Raw genomic sequence first — 25,817 nt, 5'->3', positions numbered from 1 at the left:
CCTACAGACTTGCATATTAAATCAACACCTCCTTCATTGCTAAGGCTTAAATCTCGATCCATGTCTAAAAAACTGACGCCCAGGCCACATGCTCAGGCCCCTATGCCTAAAAAACAAATTATTAAAATGGCTGAAGATCTAATAACTCTAATCAGGGGTAGTCAACCCCCACCCCCCCCCCCAAGAAGCCTAGGCCTGAGCTTAATTATGAATCTTCTGATCAGGATACCGTTTCTTCTGACTCTTCGATGACCTGGATTTGTCCATAATTCTGAGGATTCTGACGCAGAGGATTCTATTCCCCCTGCTTTTTGTCCTGAAGATTTTTCTTTTGGGGAAGTTTTACATACTTTAAGGGAGCATTTCCACTGGGAAAGACAGGAATTTTTTGATTCAAAAAAGAGGCTTAGGGATTTCCTTCTACCTCAGCATAGGCCTTTGGCTATACCTCCTATACTAGACATTGTTGTTTTCTCGGAAACCTGTTTGGCCGCTGATTCCCTGCCTCCTGCTCCTAGTAATCTTGACAGATACTACAGGGTTCCTGAGTCCACAAGTTCCTTTTCAAAAATCCTGTTGCAGATCCAGAGACTATTTCTCAGGCGCTCAAGGGCATTAAGGCTTCTACTGCTAAAAATCCTACCCCTTCTGATAGAGACTCCAGTGTGCTGGATAGATGAGGTAAAAAGGTTTATACTTCTGCAACCTTGGCAATCAGAGCTTTAAACTGCCAATTTCATATGTTAAAATATCAACAACATATTATTGGACTGCTTAAACAGAAAACGATGTTGATTCCCGACTGTGGAAAATAGATTTACAGGACTTGATGCATTCTGCTGAACAAGTTGGAAAACATACTTTGCAGTGTGGTTTTGATTCTTTAGAGGCTGTTGTTACTGGGTCTGTGCTTAGACGGTATGCTTGGCTTAAGGACCAATCTTTGCCTGATCATGTTAAAGATAAATTGTTGGATGCTCCTTTAAATCAGGGCCGCCTGTTTGGCAACAAGGCTGAAGAAGTTCTTAAAAAGATAGAAGATAAAGCTAACTTTGCAAACTGTTAAAGATTTTCTACAAGTGCAACCTCCGAGATTTAGTAGGCACTGGCCTACTAAGAATTGGCCCTTTTCAGTTCCTTCCAGGTCCTGTCAAGCCAAACCCAGACACAGCAAAAATCTCAGGTTTCAGTCCCAGGGGACACTCAGAACTAAGCAGTGGGGGGCCTCCACTTCCAAATCAGGAAATAAGACACCCCCTATGGTAAACAGTCTCAATGACTTCCTTTTAAAATTCCCAAGCACTTACCTTTTGACCACCCTTTTGGGGGGAAAGATTGCTCTTCATGCAAAAAACTGGGAACTCATAACCTAGGACAAATGGGTTTTAAATAGTGTCCCAGGGATACAAATTTCATTTCCACACGTTGCCAACACCAAATGGGTGGCCAGACCTGCCCCCAAATCAGTGGGCAGAGGCTCAGAAACAAGTACTGTCCCTCTTAAGCATGAGGGCTTATTCAACTGGTGTCAGAAGAGGAAAAGGGACAAGGTTTCTACTCCAGACTTTTCCTGGTACCCAGAAAAGACAAATCATGGCGTCCAATCCTGGACCTGTCTACTCTAAACATCTTTCTGGAGATTCCAAAATTCAAGATGCCGACTCTTCACCAGTTACTTCCTATGCTAGGCAAAGACGCCTGGTTGGCAACGCTAGATTGGAATGTGCAGGTATGCTTCTTTTAAATCAGGGAATCTTGCAGAAGATACCTACGTTTCAAAGGCTACACACATCATCAGTTCTCTGCACTGCCCTTTGGCTTGTCTACTGCATCCAGGGTAGTCCCAAAGTGCTGGATCCAGTTATTGCATTTTGCAGGTAAAGAAGTATTCAAATATACCCATACCTGGACGAATGTCTAATTCAGGCAGAAAACCAGGGCATACTTTAAAATCATCTGGCGTTCATAAAACGGGTTCTAACTTGTCTGGGGTACACCATAAACGAAAAGAAACCACAACTGGTACCCTGTCAACAAATTATATTCCTGGGTGCAAGCTTGAATACAACTGCCCAGATAGCTTACCTCATGCCAGAAAAGCAAATTCATTTGGTAACCTACTTCAAACAAGTGGCCACAAAAACCCTGCTGTCTGCAAAACAAATACTGCAAGCCTTGGGGTTCATGGCCTCCTGCATTCTTTTAATGCCATATGCAAGACTGCATATGAGGAAACTACAGTGGTATCTAAAAAGTCTATGGAGTCAACATTCGCACAGCCTGGAAACAATGATTCCTATCCTGCCTTGCCTATGCCTGGAGGCCCTCTGGTGGGCAGAGGGGCCTGCCACCAAAACAAGGGGCTACCATTCACACTACCCCCTGCCGCCCAAACCCTAACTACAGATGCATCAGACTATGCATGGGGGGCTCACTTGGCAGAGAAGTACATTCAGGGCAAATGGAACCCAAATCAAATGCACCTACATATCAATCAAAAAGAAATGTTAGCTGTACAGAATGCTCTGACAGCCTTCAAGGACTACATTCTTCCAAGACAACTAATGGTAAAGACGGACAACACCACGGTTATGTGATACATAAACAAGCAGGGGGGGGGGTACACATTCCTACCCCCTCTGCAGATTAGCCATGGCATTGTGGAACACAGCCTTGAACTACCAAGTGCACCTACAAGCTCAATTTCTGCCAGGAAAATTAAATACACTGCCAGATGGACTAAGCAGAAACCTCATGGACCCACACGAGTGGAAACTGGAACCAAGGATTTTCAACATGTTGACAAGTGAATGGGGGCGTCAAGACATAGATCTATTTGCCTCCCCCAAGAATTACCAGTTGGACAAGTTTTGCACAAGGACTCCCCACAAACAAGCCTGGAAAGTGGATGCTCTGCGTTTCAGCTGGAAAAACCTATCAGCCTACGCCTTCCCCCCACTGCCTCTGCTCTCCAAAGTTCTACTAAAAGTCAAACAGGACAAACCAAGGATGATCTTGATTGCTGCAGACTGGCCGCGCCAACACTGGTGTACCCCCTTCTGTGCAGTGTCGCAGGTATCTCCATGGCACCTGCCTGACTCCTTCCCTGCTTCTCAGCAGGAGAACCAAATAATGCACCCTCAGCTTCCAACATTGAACCTTGCAGCCTGGCTAATCACTTAAATTCACCCCTATCATCCCTCAGCAAACCTGTGATGGATGTCATCTTAGAGGCAAGGAGACCTAGTACTAGAAAATCTTATGCTGAAAAATGGAAAAGATTCTGTGCCTGGAATCATTCTAAAGGGATGAGCACAGTGGCACTCAATTTAGTTCAGATTTTGCAATACTTAACTGAGATGCTTCACAACGGCCTGTCCTTTTCTTCCATTAAAATCCATGCTTCAGCCATTTCGGCTCATTATAACACAGAGCCTCTCCTCTTCTCTCATCCTCTGCTCAAGCAGTACGTCAGAGGGGCCAAAAACTTAAGACCACCCAGGAGAGCTCCAGCCCCTGACTTGGGACCTTAACTTTGTATTGGAGAAACTCACTCTACCTCCTTTCGAGCCAGCTGCTACTGCAGACTTAAAATTTCTTTCTTGGAAAACCGCTTTCCTTTTAGCAATCACTTCAGCTAGAAGGATTTCTGAATTGCCGGCTCTTATGGCAGTGGAGCCTTTTATCATCTTTCATGTGGACAGGCCGTCACTCAGGACCAATCCATCCTTCATGCCCAAGGTGGTAGCCAGTGTGGCTCTTAATCAGTCCATTCATTTGCCAACCTTCTTTCCCAATCCACAGAACAAAGGGGAATGGATTCTGCATTCCTTGGATCTGCACAGACAACGTAGATTCTATTGGGACGGGACTAAACCTTGAAGAAAATCGGAACTGCTGTAAGCATTTGCTGCAGGGGCAGAGGGGAAGGCTATTTCAAAACAAACCATTTCTAAATGGATAAGCCATTGCATTCATTTTTGCTATAAGCACCATGGAAAACCTATCCCCCATGGGATCGGATCTCACTCCACCAGAGCTGCATCTACTTCTGCAGCCTTTCTTAGAGGTGTTCCTACCAGGGACATCCTAGAAGCTGCTACTTGGAGTTCTGTACATACTTTCACCAAGCATCATCATTTGCCAATTTTCTCTAAATCCAGAGTTGCCACTGCTGTCTTGCAGGGCCTTATTGCTGGTCCTAATGCTATATAAACTCTTCCTCCCAACCATAGCTTTGGGAATCTACCCAAATGAATGACTGTAACAGTGAAACACGAAGAACGTAGTACAGTTGTGTACACTTACGATAAATGTAGATGTTAGAGTATATTCACTGTTGCAGTCCTGGTTACCCTCTTTACAGCCCCCTAACTTCTTCTGGCTATACCTCTACTTTCCTTTACTATGCTTAAAAGCCTTTTTGGTGTATTTGCTTTTTGTTGGAGGTATACCTTTGTGTTTTTTATGTTTATTGGCTCCCCATTGGGGGGGCACCTGACATCTGGGTCAAGAAAAACTGATGTAATGATGTCGGCTGCCTGTTTTATACCCCTGACGACCTGACATGGAAGAAGGGACAACAGACGCAGGACCCAAGACTTTGCTAATCAGGCCGACTTGAGGGCAACCTGCAGGCAGATTACCCAAATGTAATCACTGCAACAGTGAATACACTCTAACATCTACATTTATGGTAAGTGTACACAACTGTACATTTTAGTCCCCTTGCCAGTGACGCTGTAGAGTGCAATAACTTGGCAGCAGGACATCATTTTATAATCCAGACAAAGTGAGCTGAGTCAGGAACTGGGGATTACTTGCCTAATGCTAAGGATGTGATTCCAGTAGCTCAGGCTTCACAGTGCAGATAAGTGTTCTTCTTTAGGGGGTTTCTCTTACTTTTTGAGGCAATTAAGTCTTCTTTAATCTTTAACTTTTTAGTGTCATTCGTTCTAGTTTTTCCTCCCCTCCCGGTACCCTTTTCTACTTTTTCTGTTAGATTCCTGCCCTTCTCCCGTGCCCCCCCCCCCCACTAGCTAAAAAAAAAAAAATAGTAGTACTTTTCCTTTACTTTGTTCTTTCTACTTTAGTCTAAAGCCTTTTCCCTTATTAGTGGGCTTGTGTGACTGTTGTATGTGTTTCAGCCTGGTCGGGGGGGGGGGGGTGTGTACCTTAGACAATATGTCAGATAAGCCCTCTGGCTTTAAAAGATGCTCCTTGTTACAGTCGGAAGATGCCTCATTCCAATTCACATGAGAAGTGTGTTTGTTTAGGAGAGTCCTATCTCATAACTGAGTGCAACATTTGCACTGAATTCAGTCCGAGGGCTCTCACAGACCGAAGAAATAAGTTGCTCTTGAAAGGGTTAGCTAAGGGTGGTCCTCTGGCTTCAGGCTGTCCCTCAGCTTCCCAGGATCCTAGGAAGAGTTCCTTTCTTCCTCCTAAGGGATCCCCTTCAAAATAGCTGAGGCTGTTAGATCGCCGATCCAAGCCCAGCCTCTTTGGCTTCAGATCTGGGCTCTTCTGCTCCAAGAGCCTCGGATCAGCCCCTCTGATCTGAGGTCTCAGCGCCTTGGGGACACTCGGATTTAAGGTCTCGGCCCAAGCCCTCTCCGAATCCGATCTCTAGCTGATCCATCCGGCGTGCCATCCAGGTCATCAAATCCTGCCAGACTGTCTGATTCAAGTGCATTGTTGGATCGGATAGTCAGACAGCTCCCTCTCCAGATCCTCCAGAAAATTGGATCCAAAACATCAGAGTTGGTCCCCTTCACAGGACCACAGATATATTGGATCCAAGGCAGGATCCCCAGCTAGGTCGGGCCATTTATCTGCATCCTCCAAAAGTCTGTTACCTTCGGATATGGATAGGATGGTGAGGAGCTTCATCAAGGCCCAAACTGAGTTGGGCTTGTCCCCAGCCCAGATAGCTAAGGGACCTTCCCCACTCATAGGATTCCATTCTCCTCTTCCAATCCGTCCTGTTTTGGTGCATCAGGACCAGAGCATTCCAAGTGAGAGGCCATCTGTCAGGTATACCTCCCTTCTCGACTCCGTCAGGGTCCCTGGCTGTTTCTGTTCCGCAGCCCTCTGAACAAGCTGTGCCTTGTCCCCATGAAGCCAGTCTGGGTTATCTGGGGATGGGTTTGGGTCCTGAGTTTTTGGACCATTCCCTTCCCCTTGGAGCTTCAGCACTCGACCACTCTGGGCCAGTATAGTCTGTGGGTTTTGGTACTGCATCGGGGTCCATTCTCCCTTCACTGGTAGCTGTGGCCACAGGAGGGGAGACTCAACCAGTCCGTTGGCCTTCCTAGTGGTAGATAAGACTTTCTCCAGCTTGGCAGTTTCCTTTCCTTCATCTCTAGGTCCTCTCCAGCCCCTCTACTTTGGGTGGAGAGGCCTCATCATCCTTCCAGGGCCAGCCCTCCCACAAGCACCTTTATGTGCGCCCTGCCCCACTTGGGGTTCTGGTCTCTTCCGTCTCCTCCCCAGAGCCCACCGTGGAGGAACCCCCTTGGAAGAGAACTTGTAACAGGAGGTACCTGGACTCTCCTAGAGAGTCCCTCCCTGAGGACATAGATTTCGAGCAGGGAGACTTGTCCCTCAGGCTGCTGCCTGAGGAAGTGTCCTTTGGGGGCATCCTCAAAATTCTTAAGCAAAGAGGCGGTTGGTCTTCCCGTATCCAATCTTCAGAGGAGGCTGTGTTTCTGAAGGCCTTCGGGACAGTTCCATCTCCTTCCTGGGTGACACACACACACACACACACACACACACACACACACCGCCAATAGCTTGTTGATCTCATCGCCGGCAGGGTTTAAAAGGAGCCGGACCTAGTGGAATCGCTACCCAAAAAGGCAGACAGATTCCTTGGTCCCCCCAAAGATGAGACATTTTGGAGTAAGGGTGTCCTTATTGATGCCATCGTGGTGGCTGCCGCTACCAAAAAGGGGCTAGTGGAACAGAGTTCCTCGGTCCATCCCCCGAATAGTGTCTCTGGTGATTGACCGATCGATTTGGAAAGCACTTGTTTGCCTCGGCTACCATTGGACTGAGAGTTCCCAACTACATGGCACATTTTACTCTTCAGAAGATTTGCTGTGGGAACTCACCACTTCCCTTAGAGTTGCTACCCCCAGAGAGTCTTAAGCTGGTCTCTCCTAAGTTGTCCACTTTGCCCATGGCTAATGCATCGATGAGGTTGATCTCCAATGCGGTGGGGGCCATCTCTCAAATGGCTGGCACAGGTATTGCCATTAGACAGCATGCCTGGTTTCGTCTTTTTTGGTTTCTGGATCCTTTCAAGGTGTCTCTTACTAACTCTCCATTTGACAGTTTAACCTTGTTTGGACTGTCTGGCAAGGAAACCATGACCGGTAGTGAGCAGGAGGGTAAGACTCTAGTGGGAATAGAGTTTTCTAAGACTCAGTAAGAAACTTTAGTTTCTCAGGATGCTGTCCTCCTTCCAGGATGCACCCCAAGAATCCTCTTCTGCAAGTTAGGGTATGGGATTCAATGGTAGATGCTGCCCCAGAGACCGAGGGAGTCTACAAAATCAGGGCTCCCAGGAATCTTTTTCGGACAAGGCCTTTCAGCGCTCCTGATGTGCTGCCCAGCTGTTCTGCCCTGGAGGTAGTTGGGGCACATCTCTTCCTGCACCCATTAGCCTGGACAAGTCTCACCGCATATCAATGGGTGTTAAAGATTATTTCCAGAGGTTACTTCATTCTCTTTTTTTCAGCCCCCTCCAATTTGAAAATCCCTTTTGGACATTCCACTCCGCCAAAGGGAGTTGGCCCATCTTGAGGTTCAAGACCTTGAAAAAAAAAGCCATCCAAGAGGTCCCCACAGGACAACGAGAGTCCAAAACTTACTCTCGCTTCTTTCTGGTGTCAAAAAAGACCAGGGACCTGCATCCCATTTTGCACCTCAGTGAACTGAACCTGTCAGTCAAGAAGTCCAAGTTCCGGATGGTCACTGTTCAATCCATTCTTCTTCTGTTGCACAAGGGTGATTGGATGTGCTCAGTGGATCTCAAGGACGTGTACTATCATATCAAAGTCGACAGGCACTCAGGAGACACCTGCGCTTTCAGTTAGGAGCCAGTTATTACCAGTTCAGAGCCCTGCCTTTTGGACTCGCCACTGCCCCCCGGGGTGTTTACCAAATGTGTGACAGTGGTGGCATCCCATCTCAGGCTGTGAGGATTACAGGTCTTTCCTTACCTGGACTATTTAGCTCATCACGGTCCCCCCACAATAAATCGACTATCAGTGGCCAGCTCTTATGCCCTCAGGCTTTCACCATCTGGGAATCGGTCAGTTTGCCGAAATCCAGCCTTTCTCCATGCCAGAATTTGGAATTTATCGGGGTTCAGTTGGACATGTCAGAGACTGCAGCACTGCCATTATGTCGGGTTCTTCTTTGGGATCAGGTCCCTCTTGTGATGCTTCTAGAACATCCATGAGTTCATCTGATTCTACAAGTGCTAGGTTCAATGGCAGCTGCCATCCAGTTAGTTCCTTTCGCCAGTACTGCAGTGGACTCTGGCAGTTCAGTGATCTGCTCAGGTTCACCCCATGACCATCAAGATTTCTCAGGTGTGCAGGAATCGCCTTGCATGGTGGCTTCATACTCTGGATCTAATTTCAGGCAGGCCCTTTTGTCTTCCCCAACCCAAGGCCACAGTGACCACGGACACCTCCCTGTTGGGGTGGGGGTTGGAGCATTTTCAGGGCAGGATGGTTCAAGGCACATGGTCCCCCAAAGAGATCAAATTGTACATAAAATGTCCTAGAGATGAGTGCAGCCCTTCTAATGTTGCAAGCTTTTCAGGAGTGTCTCCCTCTAGGGACCATAGTAATTCAAGCAGACAACATGGTGGTGGTCTGATACAGCAACAAGCAGAGGGGAACATGATCTTACCCCTGTGCAGGGAGGCCATGAGTGTGTGGAAATGGGCGATGTCTTCCGGGAGCTTTCTTCTTGCAACTCACATTCCTGGCAGTTCCAGCATGCTAGCATACAAACTCAGCAGGTCCATCTAATCTGTCCGTGGCAAATCAGATATTCGACCATTGGGGTCAACCGTGCTGTGATCTTTTTGCCTCTCCAGTCAACTGCAAACGCTGCAGTTATTTTGCCCTGATCCCTCCAGTGGGGGAATCACGTAGGGACGCTCTGATTCATGATTGGCCGCCGGGACCCCTGTATGGTTATCCTCCTACTCCTCTGATTCCCAAGGTATTGCAGAAAGCTCACCGCCTGAAGACCCCTCTCATCTTCATTGCCCCCTTCTGGCCTCGGCAACCATGGATGTTCATTGTGTTTCACTGTTGCAGTCATGACTGTAGGGTTCTTCCCTGCCGGCAGGCAGTCCTCGGTTGGCCAGAATCCCAAAGTCTGGGTCCGGCGTCGGCTGTTCGGCCATGCTCCCTGACGTCAGAGCGCCAGGAGTATACAGCCAACGCCATGTTCTCCAGTCTTTCTTGCCGTGCAGTGATAGCAGTTCGCAAGTGCTGACTCCTGACAATTTTTTCTGAACAAACTTCAGTCCGAAGACTTTCTTCTTCTCCTACTCAGTTAAGTACCCCATTGGGGAAACTTTTTTCTTGCTCCAGTCCGATGTCAGAAAAAGTTAATTGTATTTCATGTGGGAAGCAAATACCTCATAAGGATTTTCATTCTTACTGTATTCCTTGCTTAGGCCCTGACCACGACGTGGCTAGTTGTCGGTTTTGTGCTAGATTCAATCAACGTACTATTAAACGAAGGTACGATTTTGCATTTCATTACTTCGGTAGGCGTTTTAATTACAAAATGTCGTCTGATACGGTTCTGGCTACCGGAGTTCACAAGCGACGCAAGGACAAAGACAGCCCTCCGAGGTCCAAATTAGACGATATCGTTCAAGCAGAGCCAGCTTCAGGTTCGGCCGTAGTCAGTGAGGCGTTTTTGCAGCCCCTGTCGTCGGCCATTTCGGAACCGATGCCCAAAACGGACTCCCACGAGGAGCCAACTAGGCCTTTGAATATTTCTGTTGCAGGACCTTCGGACAATGCTCCTTCGGATGGGTCTGGAGCCGCTGTGCAGGTACCGGCTTCCGAAGGGGTTTTCAGGCCTACTCCGCTTCTAATAAAGGCAAAGACAAAGACTCCTTCCAAATCAAAGACTGCAACACAGGCCTCTTCTGATCCGGTTCCCAAGTCACAGAAACAGTTACTTAAGACGGTGGAGGACTTACTATGATTAGGGGTTCACATCCCCCTCCCGATAAAAGGCCAAGGCAGGAAGTTTATTATGACTCCTCTGATCAGGCTTCTGTTTCTTCAGTTTCTTCTTCTGACCAGGATTATTCTTTCTCTCCTTATGAGGATTCTGATGCTGAGGAATCCATTCCTTCAGCTTCTCCCCCTGAGGACTTCTCTTTTGGGAAAACTTTGCATGAAATGAGGGAACATTTCCACTGGGAAGGACAGGAGTATTTGGAATCTAAGAAAACATTAAGGGATTTTCTTCTTCCCCAACATAGACCCCTGGCTATTCCTCCTATTTTGGATATTGTGGATGATGCTTTTTCGGAGGCTAACTTAACCCCTGACTCTTTCTCCAGCTCCTGTTAAGCCTGACAGATATTACAGGGTTCCTGATTCCCACCAGTTTTTATACAAGAACCCTACTGCTGACCCTGAAACCATTTCTCAGGGTCCTAAGGGAGTTAAGGCCGCTTCTGCTAAAAACCCCATTCCCACTGAGAAGGATTCCAGATCTTTAGAAAGATGGGGCAAAAAAGTGTGCACTTCTGCTACTTTATAAGGGCTTTAAATTGTCAGTTTCATATGCTGAAATACCAGCAATTTCTCCTGTCGGTTTTTAAAACAAAAGCTAACTTCCATTTCCGCCTGTGCAGATAAGGAATTACATGACTTAATGCATGCCATTGAACAAGTTGGGAAGCATGGTTTACACTGTGGATTTGATGCCTTGGAGGCTTCTTGTAGGGCTGCTGCCTCTGGCACAGTAATTAGAAGGCATGCATGGTTAAAGGAACAAAATTTGCCAGATCAAGTAAAAGCTAAATTATTGGATGCTCCTGCTCGGCATAATGTTTTGTTTGGATCTAAAGCTGAAGAGGTGATTAAAAAGATGGAGGACAAGGCAAAATCCATGCAAACAGTTAAAGATTTCTTACAAGTACAGCCACCCAGATTTAGTAGGAATTGGCCCACTAAAAATTGGTCCTTTCCCAATTCAGACAGGCCTCAGAGAGGGTAGATACAGGCGCTCCCGAGGAAGGCCTCAAACACAAGCCTCTTATAGACAGAGACAGTGGACTGCTTCCACCCCTAGGGGAGGAGAGGACAGGTCGCAAGCTCATAGGAAACGGACTCAATGACTCCCTCTGTTGGGCTGTAGGAACTTCTTGCCTGGAAGCCCCTCTCGGAGGAAAACTTTCTCTTTTTCACCAAAATTGGACTCCTATAACCCAAGACAAGTGGGTTCTGGATGTGGTTTCAAGAGGTTACAAATTCCATTTTCATACCCTACCAAGGCCAAGCAGATGGCCAGATCTTCCAAAACATCAATGGACAGAGGCCTTAAACCAGGTGGAAGCTCTCTTGGCTATGAAAGTCATAGAACTAGTTCCACTTTCAGAGATGGGACAAGGTTTTTACTCAAGGCTCTTTCTAGTCCCCAGGAAGCAAAATTCATGGAGACCCATTCTGGATCTGTCAGTCTTGAACACTTTTCTAGAGATTCCAAAATTCAAGATGCTTACTCAGTCTACAGCTTCTTCCAGTGCTGACCAAAAATGCATGGATGGTAACTTTAGATTTAAAGGAGGCATATTTACACATTCCCAACAGGCAGGACCACAGAAAATACCTCAGGTTCAAGGCCGGATCGAGGCACTTTCAGTTCTCTGCGCTGCCCTTTGGATTGTCTACTGTGCCCAGGGTCTTCACCAAATGCCTGGCGCCAGTAGTAGTTTATTGCAGACTCAAGGGAATTCAAATTTACTCTTATCTGGACGACTGTCTTATTCAGGCAGACAGCAAGGATGTCTTACTCCAGCATCTACAGTTTGTTCAGAATCTTCTCAAGTTCCTGGGGTTCGCTGTAAACATAAAGTCAAAATTGACTCACTCACAACAGATAATTTTTCTAGGCGCTTCTCTAAACACAACAACCCAGATGGCATTTCTGACATACGAAAAAGTTACAGATGGCTTCAACTTTCAAAACCTTGGCAACTTTAACTCAGCTATCTGCAAGGAGATTCCTGCAGGCTTTGGGTTACATGGCCTCCTGCATCCTTCTCGTACCATATGCAAGACTACATATGAGGAAAATACAGTAGTACCTAAAAAGTGTATGGTCTCAGCATTGCCACAGTTTAGACATACTGATTTCCGTCCTGCCTTGTCTTCAAAAGGAATTCTTTTGGTGGTCCAAGGCATGTACTCCAAACAAAGGAAAACCCTTCTGCCTGCCTCCTGCCACTCTGATACTAACCACTGATGCCTCAGATTATGCCTGGGGAGCCCATTTTCAGGGCAACTGTCTGCAAGGCCTTTGGACAAAGGATCAGAAGCACCTGCATATCAATTTAAAGGAAATGTTAGCCGTTCAAAAAGCCCTATTGGCCTTCAGGAATCTTCTACAACCATGACAACTACTGATATGGACAGACAACACCACTGTTATGTGGTACATAAACAAGCAAGGAGGATCTCATTCCTACCCCCTTTGCAGACTAGCCATGGATCTGTGGAACACAGCTCTAGCTTGCAATCTGGACCTTCAAGCTCAGTTTCTACCAGGGGAAGCAAAACTTCCTGGCAGACAGTCTGAGCAGAAACCTTTCGGACCCACACGAGTGGATGCTGGACACCGGAATATTCAAGATAACAGCAGTCTGGGGATGTCCTCACATAGACCACTTTGCATCCCACCTCAATCATCAACTACAGATTTTTTGCACCAGGACTTTCCACAAACAAGCTTGGAAAGTGGATGCACTATCATTCAGTTGGAGAAACCTCTCGGGATATGCCTTTCCGCCTCTTCCTCTTCCACGGGTATTAAAGATCAAGCAAGACAAGTCCAAGATGATAATCTTGCTGTCCCCAAATTGGCCTTGACAGTTTTGGTACCCAACTCTGAAAAACCTTTGTCTGGAGCCCCCTTGGATTTTACCACAGACTCGGAACCTTCTGTCCCACCACCAGGGTCAGGTTCTACACTCCCATGTCAGAACACTCAGCCTGGCGGCCTGGTTAATTCAGGGTCTTTGATTCATTCTCTCCTACCCAAGCAGGTTATGGATGTCATTTTAGAAGCCAGACGTCCTAGCACTAGAAAGTCTTATACAGGAAAATGGAAAAGATTTTGTTCCTGGATGCAGGCTCAGGATTCTGATCCTCTTCTTCCTAACATTCCTTTGATTTTACTTTACCTGACAGACCTCTTACATAAGGGTCTCTCTTTCTCTTCCATTAAGGTACATGCCTCTGCTGTTTCTGCTCTTTATAATACAGACCCTTCAATCTTTTTCCACCAGCTCCTGAGACAGTTTCTCAGAGGAGCTAAGAACTTAAGGCCCCCTAGATCTCCTCCCATTCCTGCTTGGGATCTCAACTATGTTTTGGAAAAGCTCACCTTGCCTCCTTTTGAGCCTGCTGCCACTTCTGACATCAAGTTTTTATCTTGGAAAACAGCCATCCTGTTAGATCTGACCAATGCCAGGAGAGTTTGAGGTGCAAGCTCTTATGGCTGTGGAACCTTATATTATTTTTCATCAAGACAGGGTGTCTTTAAGGACGAATCCTACTTTCATGCCTAAGGTGGTTTCCAAAGTGGCTTTAAATCAAACTATTCACTTGCCAACTTTTTTCCCCACTCCTCAAAATAAAGGGGAAAGGATCTTACATTCCTTGGATGTACACACACAACTACGTTTTTACCTGGACAGAACCAAGGACATCAGGAAATCAGAGCAATTGTTTGTTTCTTATGCTTCAAGCTCCCAAGGTAAAGCCATTTCAAAACAGACCATTTCTAAATGGATTGCTCATGGAATCAGATTTTGCTATACACACCATGGAAAGCAAATCCCAGGGAGTATAAGGACTCATTCCACCAGAGCTGCTGCCACTTCCGCTGCCTTCCTCAGGGGAGTTCCTACCAAAGACATTTTGGAAGCTGCAACTTGGAGTTCAGTGCTTACTTTTTCAAAGCACTACAATCTACCTCTCTACTCTAAGTCTAGGGCAGGCTTTGCTTCTGCAGTTTTGCAGGGCCTTTTAGCCGCCCCTTCTTTATGACCACCTCCCTTTCATTCTGCTTTGGGATTCTACCCTACAGTCATGACTGCAACAGTGAAACACGATGAACATAGTACAGTTGTGTACACTTAGCATAAATGTAGATGTTAGAGTGTCTTCACTGTTGCAGTCTGGGTTTCCCTCCCTCCTGTCCCCTCTTATTTTTACTTTTGTGTGGTTCCTTTTTTCACCATTCTTCTGAGGTGTATTTGCAAAGGGTATGGGACCTTATTCATTTTGGGACTCCTGACATCTGGGGCAAGAAAAACTGGAGAACATGGCGTCGGCTTTATACTCCCTGGCGCTCTGACGTCAGGGAGCATGGCCGAATAGCCGCCGCCGGACCCAGACTTTGGGATTCTGGCCGACCGAGGACTGCCTGCCGGCAGGGGAGAACCCTACAGTCATGACTGCAACAGTGGAGACACTCTAACATCTACATTTATGGTAAGTGTACACAACTGTACTTTCTCCCTATTACAGTCTCAGCTGAAGTATCCGCCCTGGATATTGGATCTCATCCCGGATCTCATTTCACATCCATGGAGGCTTCCACTTCCCAGACTCCAGACTCTGTTTTACCCCATGGTTTCTGCAGTTCCAGTAATCCTGAGGAACACTATTTTGGCACCTCAAAAACCATTTACTAAGAAGGTGTATTCCAGTAAATGGAAAAGATTCTCTGTTTGGGCTAGACAGAGTAATTTAGATCCCTTTTTAGCCCTACTTCCTGATATCTTACTCTTTTTATCCTCTGTCTTTCAGGATGGGGCAAGTTTTTCTACAATCAAGCTTCAGTTAGCGTCCATTTCTAACTTCCACATTGAGGAGCCTACCTTCTCTTTTAAACTGTGCAAAGCCTTTCTCAAAGGAATTTTTCTCCTTAGACCGCCTATTAAATATCCTTCCCCACCACGGGATTTGATCTTGGTGTGCAGTCTGACACAAAAGCCCTTCAAACCTGCTGCTTCTCATGAGATCAAGTTTCTGTCTTGGAAAATAGCATTTTCTAGTGGCCTTACTTCTGCCAAAAGAGTCTGAGCTGCAGACTCTAAGCATTAAACCTCCGTTTATGGTCTTCCACAACGACAGGGTGTCCCTTAGGACAAGCACTTCATTCCAAAAGTGGCCTCTGAGGATCCATACAACTCCCGGTTTACTTTCTTAATTATTCGAATAAAGGAGAATACATATTGCATTGTTTAGATGTTCTTAGGCAATTATGTTTCTATCTGAAAAGGACTGAGGAATTTCGGAAATTGGACTAGCTTTTCTTGGCTTTTTCTCAATAGAAAGGGTCTAGCAGTTTCTAAAGTGACCATTTCCAGATGGATTGCTAGTTACATTTCCTTCATTTATGATAGCAAATGTATGGAGTTATCCAGACCAGTTAAGGCCCCTTCTACTAGGTCTGTAGTTACATTGTCAGCCTTCTTAGCTAGGCTTTCCTTGGATGAGATTTGTGCTGCTGCTGCTTGGTCTAATCTCCACACCCTTGTTTCGCACTGTAAGATGGATCTGGTGCCCCATCCGTGATGAATAATGACTCTGATAGCATCAGATAGTTATGTACTTACAATAACTTAGAATCTGTGCTATCCATTGTCATTATTCATCACATTCCCTCCCTCCTTCCCTCTGCCTTCTGTGGATTTGGTAGAGCTGGGATGGTTCCATTTTGGGATAGCTTGTTTTTCTCATGCAGAATTTTCTCAATCTGAGGGTTACAGGTCAGCAGGGGATTATGGGAAGGGGAGAAGCTTGAGCTCTGGATCTGCCCATTTGTTGCCAGCTTGGATCTGATGTCAGATCCAAGACCCATCCGTGATAAATAATGACACTGGATAGCACAGATTCAGTGTTAGTAAGTACATAACTCTGTCTAATTACAGATGGCTGACATGCTTAGCTGTAGGCTTATGGATATGGCTAGCTTGTATGTACAGTTCTTTATAAGTAACTATCATTGTTGTCTGAGATGCATATTAAGTTGCTAGTGATATCAGAATATACTGAAGTCCCTTGTAGCATGTATCATTTGTATTGTAAATTTGCATCCTTTTACATGAAGACATTAGAAACCAAGCATTGTAGATGTTCACCTATCTTTTCTATTCAATGAATAACTTGGAAGTCCATGATAGTGTTCTAATTTTAATTCCTTTTTGGATTTTGAGTTCACAACTGCCCTTCACAGCCTGTCCTGCTGATGACAAACTCACACATACAATATCAACACAAAATGGAGCTGCTGAGAGCCTTTTTTTGAAGAGAAGCTCACTACCTTGGGTAGAGGACAGATACAGTCCCAAGAACATTGAGTTCCCTATGTGGCCTATTGGTGGGAATCATTTATGACATTTGTGTTGCAGTGTGAAGCTTCAGTTGTCACTGTTATCCAAAACATTGCCCCTTGACTTTTCCACATAAGCTCCTGACCATGCATTCACAGGTGGTCAGCACTTTGTTGTTCTGTAGATTGCAGACCTAATTGTGAGCACAATTTTGAGCAGGACCATACTTAAGACATGAATGTAAAGGCATCTATAGCTTTTCCACTGTTTCTGAAAGGCTTCAAGTCAGATCATAAGCCAGGATCCCTAAGGTGACTGGACAATGTCAAAAAATGTATATAAACAATCAGAGGGAGCTCCCATTCATACCATTTATGCAGGTTAGCCTTAATGGTGTGGGACATTTGTTGTGCATCTGTGGTTATATCTGCAGGCAGCCTATATACCATCAGCATAAAATGTGATTACAGGTAATTTTAAACGGGCTCTCCAACATAGCAAATGGCTGCTAGATCCACCTGTCAAGTATTTTTTTTTTTGTTTTAAGTGACGCCTAGTAGTGAAATATTTCACCTTGGACAAGAATAGTCAGCTGCAGACATTTTGCTGCAAATTGCCAAGCCCAGAATGTGGATATGCTCACTATACTGTGGCATGGGTGCCTGCTGTACATTTTTCTACCTTTACCTCTTCTACCTAGCGTGTTAACAGAGAGAGAGAGTTTTATGCTGGCTGCTACACACTGATCCAAACACCCAATGTGAAGTTGTTTAATCTCACCATTCATTCTTTACTGATGGGTTCGGAGCAGATCCATCGGCTCCGGTATGGCCGTTTAAAAAGCTCTAGGTTTACCAGTAGCTAGAGACCAAGCCCCATATCCCATGATGCACTGCTGGAATTACCTCAGATCTAGCTTGGCGCGGCACGGATCAGAGGTTCCAGTTTTGCTCGAGCCAGTTTTTCATCTAAAAAGCATGTTTTCGCAAGTTATTCTAAAAATGTTTTCTATTGTTCCATAGTATAGTTATTAGAAGTAGTTTTGTGTAGCTTCTTAAAAGCTCCCCTTTTCCCACGTGTGCTATTTAGCATAGTTTAGTATAGTTTTAGTGGCCTCGTGTTTTGGCCTAGTTATCTGCATTCTTACTTATATATACATTTAGCTAGCGTTGACCTTTGTTTTTTGGGCCATTGTTTATAGTGTGTGTGTTTTATTAGTTATACTTGTAAATTTGACTGTTCTCTAGGCTTTGTGTGGTGTTTTTGCCCTAGGTGGTTATTGATACTTGTATACTGAGTGTCCATTTTATTAGGCTTATCGTGTGCTTGGTTTTGGTGTTAAGCCTAAGGCATTTGTTTAGATATGTCTGAGGACAAGGATAAGCACCCAAAGTCTGGATTTAAGAAATGTCCAGACTGCGGGCAAAAGATGCCTGTAACTGATGGCCACGTACAGTGCATCTACTGCCTAGATGCTGTACATTTGCAGGAGTCTTGCAGTATTTGCCACTCTTTTTCCTCTAGGGTTTTATTGGAGAGGAAAAGAAAGTTGACAGAGGCTTGCTGAAGCATCCGTTTCAAGAAGCATTGAGTGACCAGGATGGGGCCAACAAGTCCTCTAAGTCCTTGAAGTATTCTGGGGACTCCAAGGAATCTAAACTGTCCAAAAAGTCCAAGAAATTGGAAGATCCTGTGATATCGGGTCCACAGACCTCAGAGCCGACTGTCTTTTCGTTTCGGAGCCGGCCCACATGTCTGGAGCCAGAATCTGCGATTCCTACATCTCCACTTCTTCAATCGGCACCATCGGTGCACTCTTCTAGGTCTTCTGTCAGCTTGTCTGATTTGGATATAGACAGATTGGTGCAGAAGTGCTTACGGGCACCAGGCCTTGCTAAATTGTCTGCTCCGACCCTAGTGTCGGAACTGAAGACCACTATCCCAGACTTGACTGCTCCTCCACTGAGCCGTACCACACCTTCGGCGCCGGAGGGGGCCGACCTGTTGATCGTGGAGCCGAGACCTGCTCCAGTGTCCTCAGTTCCATCTACTCTGACGTCCTTGGCGCCGATCGTGGACTCCAGGAGCAGACACACTCCTGTTTGGTCCGGAGCGGATAGTCGCACCAACTTGGTGCAGACTCTTCCTCTCGGGGCATCGGCTCGTATGAGCTCAGCTCCTACCTCCGACTCAAAGCCTGCAGCCTCGGTGTGGGAGGGGTTGGCGGTTCCTTTGGGTTCCTCGACTTCTCATAGGAGCCGTGATGCCTTCAAAGGCTAGGCATAGAGACCCTGTGCCTCAGGTAGCCCCACAGGGTGCCCCCTGCTCTTCTGAGACCTCCCCAGAGACTCCCACTGAGGAGGTCCCCAGGAAGAGATTGTGCAAGAGGAGACAGTTGGACTCCCCACAGGAGTCTTTAACATGTGACACTGACTTGAATGAGCCGGAAGGGTTCCCGCGGTCCTCCTCTGAGGATATCCCCTTTGTGGAGATACTAGAGATCCTTAGGCAGAGGGGCGATTGGCAGTCCAAAAGCCCTACTGAGGACGAGTCATTTCTCCTGAAGGCTTTCGTGTCTCAACCTTCCACCTCTTGGGGGTGTCCTCCCTTCGATGAGCTCATGCAGCTGATCTCTTGGAGGGCGTGGGAGTCACTGGAGTCCATGGAGCGTGTCCCTCAGAGGCCTAACAAGTTTATTTCTGCTCCCACAGATAAATCCTCTTTGTCCAAAGGAGTCCCTGTTGATGCCATGGTGGTGGCAGGGGCCACCAAAAAGGAAATGTCAGAATTCCTCATCTATCCATCCTCCTAATAGAGTCCAGGATCATGGATAGATATGGGAAACGCATGTTTAGTTCGGTGACCTTTACACTCCGATCCCTGAACTATTTGACCCATTTCACTAGGTTGCAAAGAGACCTTAAGGAGTTGGGAGATGCTCTTCCGGGTACTGTAGCTGCAGGGGCTTGCTACCCTGAATTCTATTGAGAACTCGTCCATGCGTCTCATATATGTAGCCGATGGGATGAGTAGGGCAGTGGGTACAGGAATTGCTCTCGGAAGACATTCCTGGGTGCACTTGTGTTCCTTTGCGGAGCCCTTTTAAGTCTTAATTCGTGAACACCCCTTTTGATGGCTCATCTCTCTTTGGGCCTAAAGTGAAGGTAACTTTGACCAGGTGTGAACAGGAGGGAAAGACTCTGTCTGCTGTCGGAGTCAGTTTTTCTTCCCCTACTTGGCCTTACCCCAAAGGCCAAAGGGGAGGAAAGATGTGGTTCCAAAAAGCCCAAGGAGCCTTTCACGACACACGTGGTGAACCCCCCCGTCTAGGAGCAGAGGAGGGAGTAATAATGTAAGATGATGCCCTTGTGCCAGAGGGGGTTCGCAACACCAGGGTGACAGATCACTTTTCTGGTCAGCCCTATCAGTGCTCCTGAAAGGAGGCCCCGACTGTCCTGCTCTAGAGGCAGTCAGGGATTGCTTATCTTTGTACCCATACGCCTGGCAAGATATAACAAAAGACAGCTGGGTACAAAGTATTATTTCCAGAGGGTGTTTCATACCATTCTCCACTCCACCTCCACAAGCAAGGAGAATCCTGAATGTTCCACCCAGTTGCAGGGAACAAGCAACTATAGAGGCCCACAAGTTGCTAGAAAGTCATCCAGCCCGTCCCAGCAGACCAAACAGGATTCAGAACTTACTCAAGATTCTTTTTGGTTCCAAAGAAAACAGGGGACTGGACACCCATTTTGGACCTCAGCAGACTCAACCAATTTGTGAAGAAAGAGAAGTTCCGGATGGTCATGTTACAGTCTACGCTTCCCTTTTTTAGGGAAAGACAATTGGATGCACTCAATGGATCTCAAGGATGCATACTACCACATAAAAATGGCCAGGCCATCCAGAGATCACCTGCGTTTCCAGCTGGGAACCAATCATCATCAATTTCGAGCCCTGCCCTTTGGTCTCACTACAGCCCCAGAGTGTTCAAATGCATGGCAGTGGTCACGGCTCACCTGAGGCGTCTAGGATTCCAGGTGTTTCCTTACCTAGACAATTGGCTCCTTACCTCCACCACCAGGCATCAACTGATTCAGGCAAGGGAATACACTCTGGCACTCTGAAATCACTTAGGCATTACAGTCAACTCAGAAAAGTCTGCCTTGTCACCATCGCAGCATATCGTTTTTATAGGGGGGTGGCGTTAGACACTTCAACCACCACTCTACAACTACCAATCGAGAGTCTTTCTTCTTTGCCAGCATGTCAACTCATTGGTATCTAAAGACAGAGCACCAGCTGCGGAAGTTCTAAGTATTGGGTTTGATGGTTGCAGCGATCTTGGCCATACCATTAGCAAGGATGCATATGCGGATTCTTCAATGGCTGATGTTCACTCAATGGTCTTATCAGGAACTTCCAATGTCTCACACTATCTTAATTACGAACTCTTGCAAGAGAGATCTCCAGTGGTGGACGTAGTCTCCATGTAACCATAGGATGCCCCTTTGTACTTCCCCCTCCAATAGCCACTGTGACCACGGACACTTCCCTGATGGGGTGGGGGGGGAGCATTTTCAGGGAAAGACTGCCCAAGGCACATGGACAAATCAAGAGTCACATCTGCATATCAATGTTCTGGAGATGAGAGCAGTACTTCCAGGGCTCTCTTCCTGTAGGACCAATTGCAATTCAGACAGACAATGTCAGTAGTCTGGTACTTGAACAAACAAGGCAGAACCAAGTCTTACCCCCTTTGCCGAGAAGCCCTCAGAGTTTGGCAGTAGGCTGTCTCCTCCCAGCGATTTCTGTTGGCAATGCACATCCCAGGGAGATGCAACGTGATAGCAGACAAACTGAGCAGGGCAATATTGTTGCTGCATGAGTGGTCCCTCAAGAAAGAGATTGCGGACAAATGGGGCCAGCCTTCCTGCAATCTTTTTGCCAGTCACATCAACACGAAATGCAGAAGCTACTTTGCCCCGATTCCCCCTGTGGAAGAAGACCTGAGAGATGCACTCGTACACGATTGGTCCCCGGGTGTCCTCTATGCATTTCCTCCTATCCCGTTGATACCCAGATTTTTACAGAAAGCAAAATCTCTGGGAAGGACCATCATTCATATAGCCCCTCATTGGCCTTGGTAGATTTGGTTCCCATTTCCTTCATCATCTCTTGGAGGATTCATGGATTCTGGACCCAGTTCCGGACCTTCTGACAGTCAAGGGACCTCCATCCTTCCTTGCAGTCACTGAATCTCTCAGCTTGGCTGCTCCAGTTCCCCTCATAGCCAGGCTTCATAATTTTTCCAGTGAGACAAAACAGATCCTTTTGTCTTCCCATAAGCCATCCACTAGAAGATTATATCTTGGTAAGTGGAAGAGATTTTCCGTATGGGCTTCTAAGCAGAACATTGATCCTTATCAAGCCCCCCTGATGTCCATATTAGAATTCTTGACCATGATCTTTAATAAAGGAGCGGCAGCCACAACAGTTTGGGTCCAGTTGGCTGCTATATCTAACTTTCATCTCTGAGCTGATGGGCTGAACATAATGTCCCACAAGTTGTCCAAGGCCTTTCTCAAAGGAACTTTTCATATGAGGCCTCCAGTGGAAACTACTTATTCTCCTTGGAATTTAAACTTTATGCTGTCTCGTATAATTCTCCCCCAGTTTGAACCGGCATCATCTTGTGATCTCAGATTTTTGTAGTGGAAGACCTTATTTCTGGTAGCTATTACTTCTGCCCGCAGAGTGTCAGAACTTCAAGCTTTATCCATCAGCTCTCCTTTTTTGATTACTCATGCTGATAGAGTATCGCTTAGGACAAACCCCTCTTTTTTGCCCAAAGTTTGTTCAGAATCTAATATCAACCAAGTCACTGATTTGCCAGTCTTCTTCCCTAACCATTCTAATAAATTGGAGTATATGCTGCACAAACTTGACGTTCACAGGCAGCTCAGATTTTATTTGGACAGAACAAAAGATATTAGGAAATCAGACCAGCTCTTTTTGTCATTCTCTGAAGCCAGAAAAGGTAGACCAGTGGCTAAAACAATGCTTTCTAAATGGCTATGTGATTTGTATCACCTGCATTTATTCAGCTGCTAATATGCCCTTACTACACAGGATTAAAGCTCACTCAACCAGAGCAGTTTCTGCATCTTCTGCCTTCCAAGCCAAATTGACCCTTGATATTTGTGCTGCAGCCACTTGGTCTAAACCTCATACGTTTCACTCATTACAAAGTTGATAAGCCCTCCAGGGACAGGGCTTGTTTTGGATCTACGGTCCTGAAGAATGTACTCCCGTGAGCCACCCAAGATTGAGAGTGCTAGGGACGCTACCCATCTATACAGAATGAATGGCGAGGTTGAACAACTTCACATTAAGAAGTTATGTACTCACCATAACGTTCCATGTGAGGAGTTCATCTCACCTTCGTTCTTACGTTCCTCCCTCCTTCCCCCACCTGGCTGATAGCTGACCTAAAGGTTGGTCTCATCCTGGTTGTTCAATTCTTCCTCTCCATGGGAGGGTAGTCCATTTGTATGGCTATAGTACACACAGCAAACAAGATCTGAGGTAATTCCAGCAGTGCATCATGGGTTAAGGAGCTTGGTCTCGAGCTACTGGTAAACCTCGAGCTTTGCAAACGGCCGTACCAGAGCCGATGGATCTGCTCCGAAGCGATCAGTAAAGAATGAAGGTGAGATGAAAAACTCAGATGGAACGGTATGGTGAGTACATAACTTCTTATTTTCCCTGCTGATTCAAATGGATGAAGAGAAGGTTATCCCCATCAGCACTGCACAAATGCTGATTGATTAATGGTTGGTGGTAATCCCAAACCTCACAAGCCTAAATGAATCCATAAGGAAATCTTCCGGTCGTCAGATATACTCCACTTAGTGGAAAATGTCCATGTGGACAAAGAATAAGATTACTTACTTTTATTGAGTGGGAAATTTGACTGGGCAAAACCCATTTTCAGCAGAGGACTGGTGAGAATCTCCTCACCAGGAAATTCAGTAAGTATTTCAAAAATGCTGTAAAATCATATCTGTATACAAATGTCTGTGCGCTACCACAAAAAAAAAAAAAAAAGTTCAAGATGGATATTAATCTTGCTGTACTTCATCTGGTCATTTTAGGTTCTTAATTTTTTTTCTACCTGCAGCTGACCATTGGCTGCACCCCCAGTGCCTCTCCTTGTCCACTGAGCATGCTTGTTCTCCCCAGACTTGCTCCAACTTTTGCTCGCAGCCAGTGAGGAGATTGAGGAGTCCTGGTACAGCATCATATTGCTGCTAGATGGCTTTCATGCCCTAGCTTCTCAGCTTCCCCATGTGTACCTGTGTTCTTCAAAGGATAAGATGCTCAATTAGGGCATGCAGCATGCCATCCTACCTTGATATTGACTTAGCCAGTGTCCTTTAGAACACGTCCCTCATGTGTGTTCCCAGCCTCCATCAGAGATCTAACACGAGGCGTGTGCAGGCACATGACCTGCCTCAGAATAGGCATACCCATCCTTCCCTTGCTAGATGTTAGTGCAATTAATTGAACCCAGGTCACTTGGGCCACAGTTAGGACTTTACCCTCTATACCACTGTGCCAGATGTCAATTTGCAGGTTCCTTTGTCTCATTCTTGACACTTCTTTAGGTATCACTTTAACAGTCAGGGAAAAGGGTTCTATCATTTCTACCTATCATGACCTTGAGGCAGTGGACTGGGATACATAGCTGTTTAAAGTGGTTCTTTACCTTTTTCTACATTTGAAGGACCCTTCTCCTCCTGACCTTGATTTCATGATTGACAAGATTACCTGTTCACGCAAGTCTACTGATTTCAGCACTAAAGTTAACCTTTTTGACCAAGTTTTTTTTGGTACCTATCCCCTCTGCTATGTGCTCCAAATTTTCAGGTCCTTATTTGTAGAGAATGGTATTTGGCCTTTCAGAAGGGTTTGGAATCCCTTAGTCACATGTTGAATAATATATTCTGATATCCCTTACAAATGTAGTCTTTGTTTTGCAAATTGTGCTCTCAATATTACAAGGACAAATTTGCACGGGCTGTATGTTTTCCTAGCCTCTTGCACAGCATCTCCAAATGCAGTGTTAGGAAGTACATGTGAAGGAGTGAAAGAAAAGTAGGATCAACTTTAAGGATCCTAAGAGAAGGGATAGAACTGTACATGCTCACTGAGAAAGGCTTCCTCAGAGCAGCTGATTTAAGTTGTGTTGTGTTAGTCACCCCCTTCAATTGTCTGATCAACTATGAAAATCGTTTTGAGGCTTGCTTTGCTAACCTGGGCAATAGATAAAGCTGATCTCCTCCTTACCCAACAGTAGTGTTGGTCTTTTGGTTTTGGGGGACTGTGTGTGGTTATCAAAACTTTTTTTTTGATGCAATCTGTTCATTAGAAGCCTTTTTTTTTTTTTTTTTTTTTTTTTTTTTACTTCAGCAGGATATGACTGTATTAGTTAAAATGTAGATATAGAGGATACTCCTAAATACCTTTCCTTCCTTCTGGCCTTTCAGGTCGAGGCACGGCAACGTATGATGGAACAGCTATAGCCAGTGCTGTGGTTAAAGAGCTTGCAGAAAATATCCAGTGTCGCACTTTGTTTTCAACACACTATCATTCTTTGGTTGAGGATTATTCCAGGTGTGCGTCAGTACGTCTTGGACATATGGTATGAATCGAATAAGCATTTTGTAAGCTTTGGGGGAAATAATACTTTTAAGGGAAATGAATTATCTTTAAAATGCTTGACTTCTGAACTTTATTTTTTTTGTGCATCTTTTCTGTAGAAGAATTCCGGAAATTGCTCATGGTTTGTAATTTGAATACTGAAAAACATTTTATCTTGAACCACCTAGTGTTCACATTATATACTAATTCCCAGTTAATAGAAAAAACTGTGAATATCATGCTTAGTGCTGGACACCAAGCTTTGTAGTAATTACAAAGTTTTGGAAAAAATATGAGAAACTGAAATAGCAAATCTGGCACTGAGATTATCCTTTGATGGTTTGGGGTTTAAGTTCATCCTCTTCAACAGTCCCACCTCAGCAGTCTTTCTTGGCAACTTTCATGCTTAGGGACACAGATGCCTGATGCTGGAGCCCAGCAAGGATCATTTGGCTAAAGTGAGGTTCCACCAAGTCTTTCTGGAAAA

The 25,817-nt window shown here is 45.7% G+C and overlaps 1 protein-coding gene across 1 annotated transcript in view; it reads left to right on the top strand.

The window, feature by feature from the left end:
• MSH6 (mutS homolog 6) overlaps nucleotides 1-25,817 on the top strand; it is a 614,863-nt gene that overhangs the window by 335,055 nt on the left and 253,991 nt on the right. The window contains exon 8 of the mRNA XM_044075079.1: nucleotides 25,177-25,331. Within this exon, the coding sequence (XP_043931014.1) occupies nucleotides 25,177-25,331 (155 nt within the window). The remainder of the gene's footprint in view (nucleotides 1-25,176; nucleotides 25,332-25,817) is intronic.

This window comes from Protopterus annectens, chromosome 6.part0, assembly GCF_019279795.1.
Source record: "Protopterus annectens isolate FY-2018-M chromosome 6.part0, PAN1.0, whole genome shotgun sequence".
Classification (NCBI taxonomy): domain Eukaryota; kingdom Metazoa; phylum Chordata; order Ceratodontiformes; family Protopteridae; genus Protopterus; species Protopterus annectens.
Note: the sequence above shows the minus strand (reverse complement) of the source record. Positions and strands in the feature narration are given on the sequence as shown.